The sequence below is a fragment of the Ambystoma mexicanum genome, chromosome 11, assembly GCF_040938575.1.
Source record: "Ambystoma mexicanum isolate Mex_15411 chromosome 11, UKY_AmexF1_1, whole genome shotgun sequence".
Taxonomy (NCBI): Eukaryota; Metazoa; Chordata; class Amphibia; order Caudata; family Ambystomatidae; genus Ambystoma; species Ambystoma mexicanum.
In genome coordinates this window covers 643,667,900-643,682,731 of record NC_090934.1, presented here as the reverse complement: position 1 = coordinate 643,682,731, position 14,832 = coordinate 643,667,900, and the positions used below count along the sequence as shown (strand labels likewise).

Here is a 14,832-nt window from a genome sequence, read left to right as displayed (position 1 = left end):
GCGACCAAGAAAACATACTTATAACAATCAACAAGAAATCCAATACAACCGAGCGTGATTTCACTATGCTCGTGGAACACTCGAGGCCATAAACATCTTTTTAATGAAGGATCATCTGTGCTTTATGAAACTGAGATAATATGTTTACAAGAAACCTGGCTGAAAGAGGAAGTAGTTTGCGAAGGGTTTATTTCTATATCTAACCCTGCAATCTCCTCTCAACCTGGACGACCAGCCTCAGGTATGATGATCCTAGTGAAAATCAATCCATCTTGGAAAATTATAACGAGAAAGAACATCCATCCCTGGGCTCAGCTGGTGACCATTCTTATTTCAACTCTATTCACAGACCAAGATCAATGTAAGGATAATAACTACATCTCTATTTTCAATATATATTGGAATCCGTCAGCAATGAACGACCATAAATTCCTGGAATCCATACTGGACGAAATCGATAATATTGTTTCACTCAACCATGGAACGGTCTTTTTAATTGTAGGGGATTTCAACTTCCATTTATTTGACAAACAAGGCCAAAAACTGGACAGAAATGCTTTATCAGAGAGAGCAAAAAAATGGGTAAAAGAATTATCGATTCGTAACATCACATTAATCGATCCTGCAGTGGACAATAAAGGAATCCCGATGCCAACATGGTCCTGTAACAACACAAATTCTATTATTGACTACATTTTTTCTTCAGAGGGCCTGAAAACTCTAATAACTTCTACTGAAAATATTCCTCAAACTTCCAGTGATCACCACCAAATAAGAATCACATGGGACTCAGCAACTTTAAAATATCCACGAATAATTTTGCCACCTCTCGAGATTAATAATGCTCTCAATAGAATTCGCATTAAAAACCATCAAATACCTGACTTACTGTTAACTTTTAAAGATTCTATACTGCATGATCATGCTAAACTTAACTATAGTTGGATCCTCGAGAAATACCATCACCCATCACATAAAAAACACCAGCCTATTGTTTGTCACAAGCATCAATTCAATCTTGAAATTGCCCAAAAGAAAAAGAAGCTTCAAAAACAAATTAGACAATTAAAAAAATTGAAAGAACCTGACTGTGAGATCAAAATAAAAAAAGAAAAACAAAAATACACTAATTCAATTAAATCAATTAAAGCTCTAACTAAACAGAATGACGCTGAAGCAATTTTAGCAGCTCTAAAAGACCAAAACTCAAGGAACTTTTGGACTCTGCTGAATCCTGCTTCTAAAGTAACCGCCATGATCCAAGAAGTCGAAGCTCAAGAATGGACAAAGCATTTTACAACCTTGTACAACACCTATCCAAATGTGTCCCTAACTAATCAAACGCAAAATAAAGAACCCTGGAATCTCAACTGGGATGTGGAGGATATAAGAATTACCATCATGGAGCTGAATCCTTCCAGAGCACCGGGACCTGATGGTCTATCTAACGCTACCCTTAAAGCAAACCCGCAAGAATGGGCAGCCTTCTTTTTTCATCTCCTCCAACTGATAGATAAAACGAAACAAATTCCGCAAAGTTGGACTTCTGCTGTTTTGATTCCCATCTATAAAAATGGAGACCGCAAATCCCCTGCAAATTATAGACCCATAGCCCTGTTGGATCCCTTAGGCAAATTATTCGCAGGATATCTTGTTACAAAACTCACCAATTGGGCAATAGAAAACGACAAACGAGACCCAAGACAAACTGGCTTTATCAAGAAAGTTGGAACAAACGTGAACTTATTACTCCTGAACTTGATTAAACATGAGGCGATACAAAAAAAACATCAAATTTATGTAATCTTCATAGATTTAAAAATGGCCTTTGACTTAGTGAACAGGTCAAAGCTATGGTCCAAACTGACAGCCTGGGGTTGCCCAGATTCAATCTTGCACCCCATCAAGCAACTCTATTCAAATACCTCTGTTAGAGTTCGCCTAACGAACGACGGTACAGTTACTTCTCCAATTCAAACCTCTAATGGTCTGAAACAAGGATGCCCCTTGGCTGCATGCTTGTATAATCTGTATACATTTGACTTTAGCAAACAAATTCAAAACTCAGAAGCGAATCCTCCCAAAATCAATAACGAAACTGTTCAGACTTTAATTTATGCTGACGACATCATCATTCTGGATAAGACTATAGCGGGCTTACAAAAATCTCTAGATAAAACCCAAGAATTCATGCAGGAGAACGATCTAGTGATTAATTGTAACAAAACAAGGATGATGAGACTCGCCCCACAGAAAACCCACAAACCCAGCCTAAAAATACTCTTAGATGGAAATGAGATCGCCATGACAACATCGATGAAATACTTGGGTGCGATGATCAACTCCTCTGCAAATGAACAGGAATGGAAAAATTATTTAGAAGACAAAGCCAGATCTCTGGCCAGACAAGGCTGCTTTTTCCATAGGAAGTATGGCACATATTCTTTTAGACCAATAATAGCCTTTTACAAACAAAAAGTAATTCCTGTTCTATCGTATGCTTCTGAATCACTTATCAACTACGAATCCATTAATTGGAATAGATATGAAGCGTTATTTTGGAGAAAAACTCTATCCCTTCCAAAGTCTTTTCCTATGGCAAGAATACGATTCGAACTAGCTCTCCAATCCATTATATCCATCGTTCTATGGAAGCAAATGGACCTTCTTAGAAAAATAATCACAAAAGATAAGATCCCGTCATTAGAAATATTGAGAGAAAAAAAAAACGCTTTTCATATCACAGCACTAATAAAATGGAGTTCTAAAATTAAAACGGAAATGCAAGCTGGCGATATATCTGAAGAAATGTTAATCAACAGACCTCAATATGTCAAACGCAAAATTCAGACGAACGACTGGATCCAAACCATCGGTGATCAAGACCAATACAAAAGACATCTAAAATGCCAAATAGAAACAAGAGCCTTACACGAATTACCTGCTTATCTAAACATCTTCCCGGATTGTCATATCCGTGACCTGTTCTTTAGATTTAGGCTAAATATCCTACCTACACAAGAGTATCAAGCTATGATGGATAAAACAAACAAAATAACATCATACTGCCGTTTTTGTAAAAGTGCAACCAACAAAGAAACTTTATTTCACTTGGTTATGAGTTGCACGGCCTTGAAAGAACAACGATCTCTACACAGAGACTATTTTGGTATATCAAATAAACAACTCACAACCAAAGAAAGATGGGACAATCTGTTAAGAGGTCAAGATCAAAAGTTAATTTTAACAATTATTAAATTCTGGATAGCTATTAACTAATGACATTTGAAATGATCGAAGGAAACAGAAACAAGGATTCTATGATGCTCCTACTTCATAATGTCATTTTGTCTAGTTTCTTTTGTCGTATTTTATTTATATTTCTTTTTAATAATTTTTTTAATGAAGAAATGAAAATGAAAAGTTTGTAAAATCAAACAAAACATTAAAAAAAAAAAAAAAAAAAAAAAAAAAAAAATGTCTTTTATATGTGTGTCATAATATGTTCAGTGCATAAACATGTAAGACCATGCTTCAATAATTCCATGTTTTCATGATTTTCTGGATGCAATCTACTTTCCCACCAATACTCACTCATAGCAGACCATGTTGCTAGAAAAGTAAGAAGATGCACGTTTAGAAAAGTAACCTCTGGTTGTTTTTGAGCAATGATAGTGAAATGTCCACTATTGGTAAATTGAGTGTGCCATATTGTACAGCAATTGCAAGTCTTTGCCACTGACAATATAATGTTATTGAAATAATGTTAGAATTCTATAATGTGACATTTAAAAGATGTTACACTAATTGCCAATAATTGTTTATTACCACTGTTTTTATAGACACATTTACAATAAGCTGTAAACATTTTATACAGAATCCCATTTATACACCTGAACTCACCTAAACTAGATTTCCATTTGGCATTTGCAAGAAACATAGATAAAACCTTTCATTCTTTTTTGCAATATTAAGAAATGTTTAACTTGTACAGTTTTAGAATTTACAACATATTTATGAATATATTATTTGGAATTTTGTGCACAAATATCTTAAATTCGGAACTATCCAATGTACACAATGGTTTTGTTTAGTTAAAAGCCAAAAATAATTTGAAACCTATTCCACTAGAATTCCAAAATACTATTTGTAAGTTTTATAGGATTGCAGTTGACTTGAAACTGCACACACATTTGTGTGGAGATTTAAAAAAACATAAATAATACTGAAATCAATGTATAGATTATATCTTTCCTGCAGTGGTTTAAAGCATAGCACATTAGCAGAATAATTATATTGAAAGAATAGTGAACGTTCTGTTTATGTTTTCTCTTTTTTGTGTGCAAAGTAAGCCTTACATTGATTACACTATATTCCATGTATCTGCATATATTCTTGCTTGCATACATGTTTACATCTAACATATTTGAACTGTGTTGTGGTGGTGAAATGAAACAACCACCTGCATACATAAATTAAAAATGCAACATAATGCTGTATCTAAGATAGGGAGTCATGCTATTTTAGCTTAAAGCGTGATATGGTATGCCGGGTCTTTTAGTACCTCCACATACAAAATGCATAGCTTCAATGGAAATGTGTATCTAAATACTCCTGTTAAATTAACTACTTCATTGAACGTGATATGCAAATTCCTAATACACTGGATGTTTTTATTTACAAGACATTTTTGGTTTCAAGGATAAAGATAACCTAAAAGTAGCATGTAAACCAAGAACTGCATAGTTAATGTTGATTTCACTCGCAGTCATGTTGACTTCTGAGTTACTTTAACAGATCCAATACCACAGTTTCAGGAGAATCTGACAAATATTTTAGAAACAAGTCAAAAGTTATAATTATTTACATCAGTTCAAGTTATGATCATGAAGGCAACGGTTATTCTTACTCATATCTGAAAAAGCGCAACCAAGAAAAAGCTAAGAAAGACACATGGGCTGCCTGTCATGTTTTTATAACCAGGATCTCAATAGGTACAATGTACGAAGTCGCATTTCAAAAGACTTCATATTTCTATATTCCATTTTGCCATTAAGAAGTCAATGTCTTGCTTAATCAAATGGGACATATGGTACGGCTCATGTTTCCAAAATTTCAGGCTATCGATGCTCTTTCCACAAGCACAGTATGGGCCTCCAAAAATGTCTATTAACTTGCAGCCGATCAATCCTAGGTATGGCTATTCCTTAAGTCCTTCTGGGGAATTCAGTTTCCAGTTCACAACGAAGCATTTTTCCAGAAGCAGTGACAGGGAATACACATATCGATGATCTGCATTAAAGGTGGATACTGCCTTGGTTTGTTAAGCCGCAGTAGTTCATTTCCCCATAGTGCAGTTGCTGCTACTTCAACCAGCGATCAATTAAGGCCATTCATGGTGATAGTGTTTCCCATTCTTTTTCCGTTCCCTCTGCAGATGCTCAAGCTCTGCCTCATACATCATCTCTTGCACTAGGTACTTCTCACGTCTCATTCTGTCACATAAGTCTTTGGGCATGTCAGGGATCAGGTAGGCAATGAATGACTTAATTCCAAATACAAGGTGCTGAAGGAAACAAACACATGTTAGAAAGATTATAAGTATATATAGCATCAACAAATACAGGTGATCCTAAATAAAAGATCTACAGCACTCCAGCAAAGTGATGGTTTGAACTAGACATTATCGAATGTGTACAATTGGTCTTTAACAAGATAGAATGCACATTATTACACCTTAGAGGTCATCCTTGACCAGGCACTATCTACAGCATATCAACATAGACACAGTCCTTAACAGTCTGATATCCTGTAATATCTATAGCATACCAATATAGTGTTGGTCGTTATCATGTACAGCATATCAGCATAGAGGTTGTCTTTAACATACCTATGGATGCATATGTTAGCATTAAACCAGAATTTAACAATATTTTTTTACACCATAAAAACATGTAGTGTTTATTGACAATAAGCCATACAAATCAGGTATGTCGACAACATGGTGGCAATGGATGTGAGCCTTATATGGCCATTTCCCAGCTGCATTCCTGATCAGTGGAAGCATGGTATCTGAACAGATAAGTATGTATTGCATGGATTCCTGAGGATAAGGTTGGAATGCACATGATAGCCCGAAAGTGCTATCTGGTATTTGCATCAAATGGTTTTTCATCAAATGGTTTTCCATCAAGGGTTTTCCAATGAAAAAATATGCATCAAATGCATATTTTTGTGTGTTAAAGGGTTAATTTCTTTGAGGATAGGTTTTTAAGGCAAAAAAATGGAGGATTGGAGGGGGGACCCCCCCCAAAAAAAGAAAACCATTCATTTGATGCACATTTTTTCGTTGCAAAATCTATGCAAACACTATAAACCCCCGAAGGCCTGCAGCAGTCCCAAGAAGATTGAAAGTTGCAACACTAAAGTGATTGGTTGGCCACCAAATTTTAATGACCAGCTAAACACTACTGGCAAATCTAAAATGCACTTCATGACTATGAACCATACTCCCATGGTGGTTGCTTGGTTAAGAAAGGTGGTCCACCATCACTTATTTATTTATTTGTATGTAATCTATAGAACATTTTCATCCAAAGTGATGCACATAAGTAAAATAGCAAACACAAATGAAAGACAATTGACTTGGGGGTTGATGAAGTGAAATAAGATCAGAACGGTCAAGAGGAACAAAAGAATAAGCAACTTTAAAAGTATGTGAAACTCAAATATTGAAATAATAAGACAACAGAGAGGAACAAGATTTGAGGATACAAAAAAATACAAAACAGAATGCTAAATAGACTGCAATAGAAGTACCCAACCATCTAAACAGGACAGTGATCATTTAATTACGAAAACATGTATGGAACAGCTTGGGATAAAAAGGAACTTTGAAAACGATGAGCGGTATACATTATATAATTAAAAAAAGAGAGACACAAGTATTGACAGAATTTGGATTTAACAAGAAAAGGAAGAATCAGAAACAAAGACTAGATTAAGGGCCGGACAAGCAATAGGTATCTTAAGAGGAGAAGATAATATATACATGGCTAATAATTGCATAATTGCAATTGCAGCAGGAAGAAAAAGCATGTCAGTCTACTTTCCAATTAGGTTTTAGACAGAAATAATGCAGAGCCTTCCCGAGTTCAGTTGAAGAGAGACCGTTAGGCAATGATGAAGATTCTCAGTAAATAAAGTTAAAGGAAATAAAAACTGAGTGTCGTGGCATAGAAGAGAGCTCTAAAACCACCTGGCAGGATCGTGAAACCAACAAGACAGTAAAAAGAACAGGAATACATAAACAACAAAGTGGCACACCATAGAACTGAGAGAAACACAGAAATATCACCTACATATGAAACAGAAAATTAACAAATTAGTAGACAAGATGAAAATCAATATTGAGCAGATGAAGAGATACCATCATTATTGGTCATGAGATGGATGGTAAATGGATAGCCAGTAAATATTATTTCTCTTATTACAATTGACCTCATGACGGGTCGGCGGTAACCCTGCCGGTGCTACCGGTAGGTTGCCGCCGGACCTGTAAAATTGTACCATTACGAGTCTGGCGGCTGGAAAGTCAGGTGCTGGTAAATGTGTTAATCCCCATTCGTGTAGTGTCCCAAGCACCCCGTCAAGACATTCTCCTGGCATATCCACCCATCAATCCAACCGCACATATCCTCCAACACCTAAGAACACATGCTACTCCTTTACTTCATTCCCAAACCAAAAACCCAAAGACACAGTAACACTGTCAGTTTATATCCACTGAGGCACATGTGCACCTTTCTTTTCCATTTTCCCACAGAGTAGTGGATGCAATAAAGTTGATAAAAGGGGGAGCTATCAAGGATAGGAAAGGGAGGTGTATAAAACAAAAGAACTAATGAATACATTGCCAATCTTAGCATTGTAGTTTCTGGATTCTCATTTTATTGCATTTTTATATGGTACTTAATGCTGGATTCCTCTAATTTCTAACACATGTTACAGTAGCTGCTATAAACCAATGTAATGGCACTCACGTAATTTACATCTGAAGGATGAAGGCAATAGTTAGACCTAATAGAACTCAAACTTGTTAGATGCAGGTTGTCCCCTTGTCAAGGCAAAAGGCATAAATCATGAGTTATACTCTGATCAAATTTGACTGACAAGACCAATTGCTTGATCTTGAGCACATTACTTAGGCATGCTTTCTTATAGTATAATGTGCTACATCAAATCAAACATATTGATGAGGAAAAAGTGGAGATGCAGCCAGGTAGTGCATTTTCTTATTTGGAAACAGGAGATGCAGTTTCTAATCCCAGAATTACCATTTGAAACAAACTGTCTAATCTGGCAAATCATGTTATCACTGTGGTCTTTCCTTATCTGTCAAATGTGGGATTAATTATAAACAATAGGAACAACAGCATACAGTGTAACATTAGATCAAAAAGAATGATGAGAGCTGCGACCTTGAGGCTAAAGGTAAGACTTTGGAACAAGCAAGTATGGACTATAATCATGAGCATCAATTTGGTTTAGCAACCTTTACAACACGTTGCTGTTTAAATACATCACAGGATTTGCAAAGCAACTCACAACGGTTGCAATCTGACTGCTTATCTTTTATGTCTGTATGCATTTTAGATTTTGGTAGTTTTATTAGCTGTTGTGTTTGCATCCATCAAGAATCACTTTTACGTTGCAGCGTTTGGTTTCAAATGAACTATGTTTACAGAAGATACACTGTTGGGGCATTGGTCTTTGATGGGTCAATGGTTGTGTTACGTCCCTTCTTTATGCCTTATAATTTGTAAGAAATAATGCCACTGATTGTTTTCCTGGTTTTGCTCCTTGACCACCATATTCTGCCCGTGGACAAAACTCATTCTGCCTTGTCTTCCACCTTCACATCTTACAATTGAAATACAGTTAAAAAATTAACCGAAAAACAAAAATATTTGCAAGAAGAGAAAAATAAGATGCGTAGACTAAATTATTTTGTCCCATTGGAAGACAAGATGCCCTACAAATTGCTAAATATAAAGGGCCCGATTCATGGAATGAAATTGCATGGAAAAAGGGGTGCTTGCGTGCAACACGCGCAAGCGCCCGTTTGTCGATTCATGGAACACAATGCGCATGCCTTACCCGAGACTTGCGTTGAATCCCTGCGGTCCAACATGTCACTGCGACACCACAAATGCCTTGCGCGAGACTCCCAGCGAAGGCGCATACCGTCTTGCGCAGTCACCTAAAAAGGGGGCGGAACACATGGAGTGGGGAACAAGCGTAAATGTGGCTGTTATGTGGGAAGTACCACAGTAAAATATTCGCAACGCCCACACGTGAGCTATCAACACGTATTCATGGAATAGAACACGGCTCACCTGCACACAGAAAAAGACGCGTAAATCCGGAAACACATCCGCCACGCGAAAGCTGGCGTAAGCGTCATTGCGCACTAAAAACAATACATAAAAAGGGCACGCGAAAACCCAACGCGCGTATACTGCTACAATAAATGTACCATTTTTCACAGCAGTGATTGTAGGACACCGCAGGAAGAGGAGGATAGCCACGGCATGCATTTTTTTTACCCATGACCAGCCTTTTTGGGATGCCTGATGACCAGGTCAATGGCAGGTATAGGTTTCCACCTCATATCATATTAGACCTGGTCACGGAGTGCGAAGATGACCTCGCATCACCCACCTTGTGCTCCCAAGCATTGAGCCCCTTGGAAAAGGAGCTCAATGTACTGCATTTTTTGGCCACTGGGTCATTTTAGCAGACAAATGCCATAGCCAGGGGCATTTCACAGCCCACGCAGTCACGCTGCCTACACCAGGTGTTGGTAAACGCGACTGCCCGCCCCTCTGTCTGCAGGCACATATACATGCCCAGAACACCCTCGGAAAGGTGGGCCGTGGTCCAGGTCTTTTATGGGGTGCCACACTTCCCTAAAGTGCTTGGTGCCATCGATTGAACCAATGTGGCCCTACTTCCACCTAGGGCCACAGAGCACATCTATCGCAATCGCAAGCACTGGCATTCCACCAATGTGCAGGTTGTATGTGATTTCAAGGGAATCATTACCTCTGTATTTGCAAACTATCCAGGGTCCACCCGTGATAGTTTCATATTCAGAATGGCACCCCTACACCGGGCTCTGGAAACTCAGAGGCATGTCAACACATGGCTCAATGGTGAGTACAAATGGCCCTGCAAATGCATGCATGTCTCACACAGACAAAACCACACCACTGACACACCATCTCTCCTCCACAGGGGACAGTGCCTACCCGCTGAGCACCTACATGATGACGCCAATACAGAGCCCCACCACACCACCCCAGGTAATATACAACGCAGCCCATATTGCAACTAGGTTCATAGTGGAGCGCCCATTTGGAGTGCTAAAGTCACGCTTCCACTCCCTTGACCACTCTAGTGTTAAGCTATTATGTGCACCACCAGTAGTGTGCAGGATCATTGTGGCAGCATGTGTCCTGCACAATGTTGCAATACAGCATGGCATACCGGTGGACATGGTGGTGCCTCCACATCCCCAACCACATGCACTGTGGCTGCGCATGGGAGGGGAAAGGGCACGTGGTGAGGCTGCCCATACCCAGCTTGTGGCACCATTTTTCACCTAAGATCTAACCCCTGCTGAGTGCACACAGCCCTGGCACATTGCAGGTGACAATCGATGATGACAAAGTGACAATCATCTTTCCCAACATTACCCCCCTGAGAATCTGTCCTTGGAAATGCTACATTGTGTGCATCCAATAGAACTTAAACTAACTCAATCTGGTGTGCACAAAAGGAAAACATAGAAGATGGAGTGTGCCACTAACACCATGCCAAAGTACACATCCAAATGCCGGCATGTCACCTAAACGATCCCACACTTCATGTCACCTGGTTGACACACCATGCCATGGGATGCAATATCAAAAAAGACAAAGAAATGGCCAACACATAACACTACTGTCACAAAGTGCTCAACGATCAATGGAACAAATACAGAAAGAACTCACTCTCACACAGCAAAATAATAATGTACACAAGAACATCAATTGGCCAGTACTACATACCAGAAACACAGGACCCAAGAGTGAATCTGTCTGACAGCGACCGTTCATAATTGCACATGTGCCTCAATGTGTAGTGACTTTCACATGCAACCCTTTTATATTTGTGTGGCACTGCTAACCAAAGGGGGCAGGGAAGCACATACAGCGGGAAGGCTAACAATAATGGAGACAGTCAAGCTAATACATGAAGATGGAACATGAACAAAGGATGGATCTCAATGTCCAAACAAAAAGGGATGCTAACCATGTAGCAGACAAACAATCACGAATCCCACTAGGGATGTATACACAGGTCGGACTTGAGACTTCCCATGGATATAATGGAAGCCCAATGCCTCTGTGTAAGTTAATTTTACATGCTGCACTCCTTGCAAGCCCATGGAAAGGGGAAGCAGGAGCGGCATATGTGTCTGGACCCTAAGGCACAAACAAGAAATATACGAACATGAGACAAGTCTGCATTGGTCCAGCTGGAATCTACAGTGGATGCCTCAATGTGTAGTGACTTTCACATGCAACCCTTTTATATTCGTGTGGCACTGCTAACCAAAGGGGGCAGGGAAGCACATATAGCGGGAAGGCTAACAATAATGGAGACAGTCAAGCTAATACATGAAGATGGAACATGAACAAAGGATGGATCTCAATGTCCAAACAAAAAGGGATGCTAACCATGTAGCAGACAAACAATCATGAATCCCACTAGGGGTGTATACACAGGTCGGACTTGAGACTTCCCATGGATATAATGGAAGCCCAATGCCTCTGTGTAAGTTAATTTTACATGCTGCACTCCTTGGAAGCCCATGGAAAGGGGAAGCAGGAGTGGCATATGTGTCTGGACCCTAAGGCACAAACAAGAAATATACGAACACGAGACAAGTCTGCATGGGTCCAGCTGGAATCTACAGTGGATGCCCTTGGCTGACACACAAAGCAACACACTGTCACATAAATGCACAATATACAGAAAACAAGTTAAAAAAAAATGCCCATGGGGCACCGGGTGCGGGGGGCAGCCAGGAGGGAGGAGGTACAGGGTGCATGTCAACACCCAAATGTGTGGATGTTGAGAAGAAAAAAAAAACACTCTACGGGTTAATGGGCTGCACGGCTAGCATGGATCGGGAGACCTGTTGCTGCTGTCGCCACCCACTGGTGTAGTAAGGGAGGATCACTATGCATAGCCCTAGCCTGGTCCTCATGGCAGTGGCCATGTAGGACTGAGATAATTGCATCTGCAACATGATGGCTCAGAGGTCCCCATGCAACACCTCACGGGATGTTCCGAGTTCCTCCGTGATGGTATGAGTCAACTGTTGCATCTGCTGTTCAGACCGTCTACTGTGGACTGCCTCAAGAGCAGCCAGTGTAGTTCTAAGGGACCTATACTCTAACCTCAGGGCATCCCTGTGGGCCTGACCCTCTGCAGACATTGATGAGTGCAGAACCCTCAGTTCTGCCCATCAGCTTCTGTTGATGGCCACCATGTGCAGACTGTGTGAGCGGCATGTGGACCACAATACCTCCAGGTAGTGCTCCACCTGTCTTGCAGGGTTATCATGGAATTGGCCCCCCAATCCATGCCCTGAGACAACATCTCATATGAAGCAGCTTGTTGTGCAACAGCATACATGGACTGCTCCCACACAGTATCAACCGATAACACACGGCCACCACGTTGGTGGACCCCACGCCTGCCTGGGCCATGGGAACCTGGCCCTTGATGTGAAGGCACTGTCTGTGGCTGCAGGACTGCGTCCCTCCCTTGAGAAGCTAGCCCAGGACCAGGAGTCACTACTGTGGAGCGTGGCCCTGCAGCCGTAACCACCACAGACGGACATGCCAACACTGACTGGCCCTGTGAGGGGTTGTCCCCCTTCAGACGTTTGGGATACAACAGCACCCACACTCAATACACTCACCAGCGACAGCACAGAGGAATCAAATTCCAGTTTGTCACCAGAGACACACGTATCATCAGAGGCCGACTCATGCTGAGTCAGGTCCAGGATTGACTGTAGCACCAGTGGTTAATCATGGGCTGCCACACCACATCCTCCACTGGTGCTTGTTTGCGGATCAGTATCCTGTTCCTCCTCCACCTCCTCCTCTCCATCCAGTGCTTCATCACCTGTACATGTACAGAAAAATACATTAAGACCCATGTACATAACATAGCCCACACAAATAGGCATCACAATGTTGTCATGCAACACATTAACCTGCCATGCCACAAACACCCACACGTACTCAGTGTCAATGCAAGTGAAGGGTAGCATGAAAGCAACCATGGACATGTGTGGAAGGGCTAAATACCACATGTAGTGCATGGTGCATAGCACCTGCTTCACACACAAGCACCTGACTGGCATAGTTCAATCACCAACATCTCTGATGCAAATACACATATGCCACGTAGCATAGCCATGCCTGAACAGTTAAACGGCATGAGATGGAACTTGCTGACTACTGTCCCAGAGCCATGTACAATGGATGTGGCACCTGTGTGTATTGAGTTTGTGTCATGTCATGACACAAACTCAATACACACAGGTGTCACAAGGTGCTATGATACAAGGATGGTGGAATAGAATGAAGCCAGACACACCCATCCCATGAGGCCAGGTCACATTGACATCACACAAGTGAATAGGCACAGTGAAGGTGAGACCTGGGGTTGGAAGTGGTAGTGGGCAGTGCAGTACAGGGGACCGGCATCCAAATAAAATACAACAACATAATCAGTAATAAAAATGTGGCGGGCTGGTCGAAGTGTAAGTGCAGACATCAGGTGTCAATTGCTGGTAGATTGTTGTAGGGATACAGTAAACAGCCACCGAGTGTGGGGGATGGCACGAAGGCAGCCCATGGGTTTCAACTGGTGGCTCAGTGGCCCGTGTCCGAGATCAGAGTGTGAGCAGGTGACTAGTGCATTCTCTCAGTCATCCAGGACTCCAGCAGGGGAGAGGAGAAGAGAAAGCACAGCACATGAGGAAGCGTCAGAATGGCCTTCAGACCCAGAGAAGGGTCACCTCCAAGTCCATTGAGGTAGGGAGGCTATACCAGAGGGAGGCCCCAGCTGAAGATAGATATTAACCACCAACTAATTGCTATAAGAAGTAACTGACCCTGAGGGAGTAGGAAAGGGATGATCAAAACCATGAAAAGGAAGAAAATTTGGAAGATGGAGTTGAAGGACCTGCGGCCCCAGGACCGATAAGGGCTTGTGGACAATTCACATGGTTTGGAAATGAACAGGCGTAGCCACTGGGTGCCAGTGCCATCATCACAGTCCTAGGGAGATACAATACCTGGCCCCAAGACAAAAGGACAATTCCCACAGTCCAGTTCTGGATGAGTTGCAGAGTGAAGAGAGTAGAAGCACAGAAATCTTAGTAGAGGCCATTGCAGTACCCCACCATAGGAATTACTAGTCCTCTGGAGACAGTGAGCTGCTGGGGGAAAGAAAGGAAAGGAGGAATACCTCTGAGGAGGTGCAGCTGGCAGGGTGACCCCTCAGAGATGTCAGAGATGTGCGGAGAGAAGGCGAGTATGGAGTGGAAGATTATCATATGCTATCCGCCATCACAGGTTGGAGCAGGAAGAGGGCCAAGAGAGGCTAGACAGAGAATGGCATGGAAGGAGTGAGCTGGTGTGGTGATGAGGATTGTCACAGTGTGCAGCACATTGTGTACATGCAGCCTACAGAACAACA

General features: G+C 41.2%; 1 protein-coding gene across 1 annotated transcript in view; it reads right to left on the bottom strand.

Moving 5' to 3' along the window:
• Window positions 1-3,482: 3,482 nt before the first annotated feature.
• Window positions 3,483-14,832, bottom strand: part of ANO3 (anoctamin 3) — a 2,087,603-nt gene continuing 2,076,253 nt past the window's right edge. Inside the window, exon 26 of the mRNA XM_069623502.1 lies at window positions 3,483-5,566. Coding sequence (XP_069479603.1) covers window positions 5,384-5,566 — 183 coding nt within the window. The 3' untranslated portion in view covers window positions 3,483-5,383. The remainder of the gene's footprint in view (window positions 5,567-14,832) is intronic.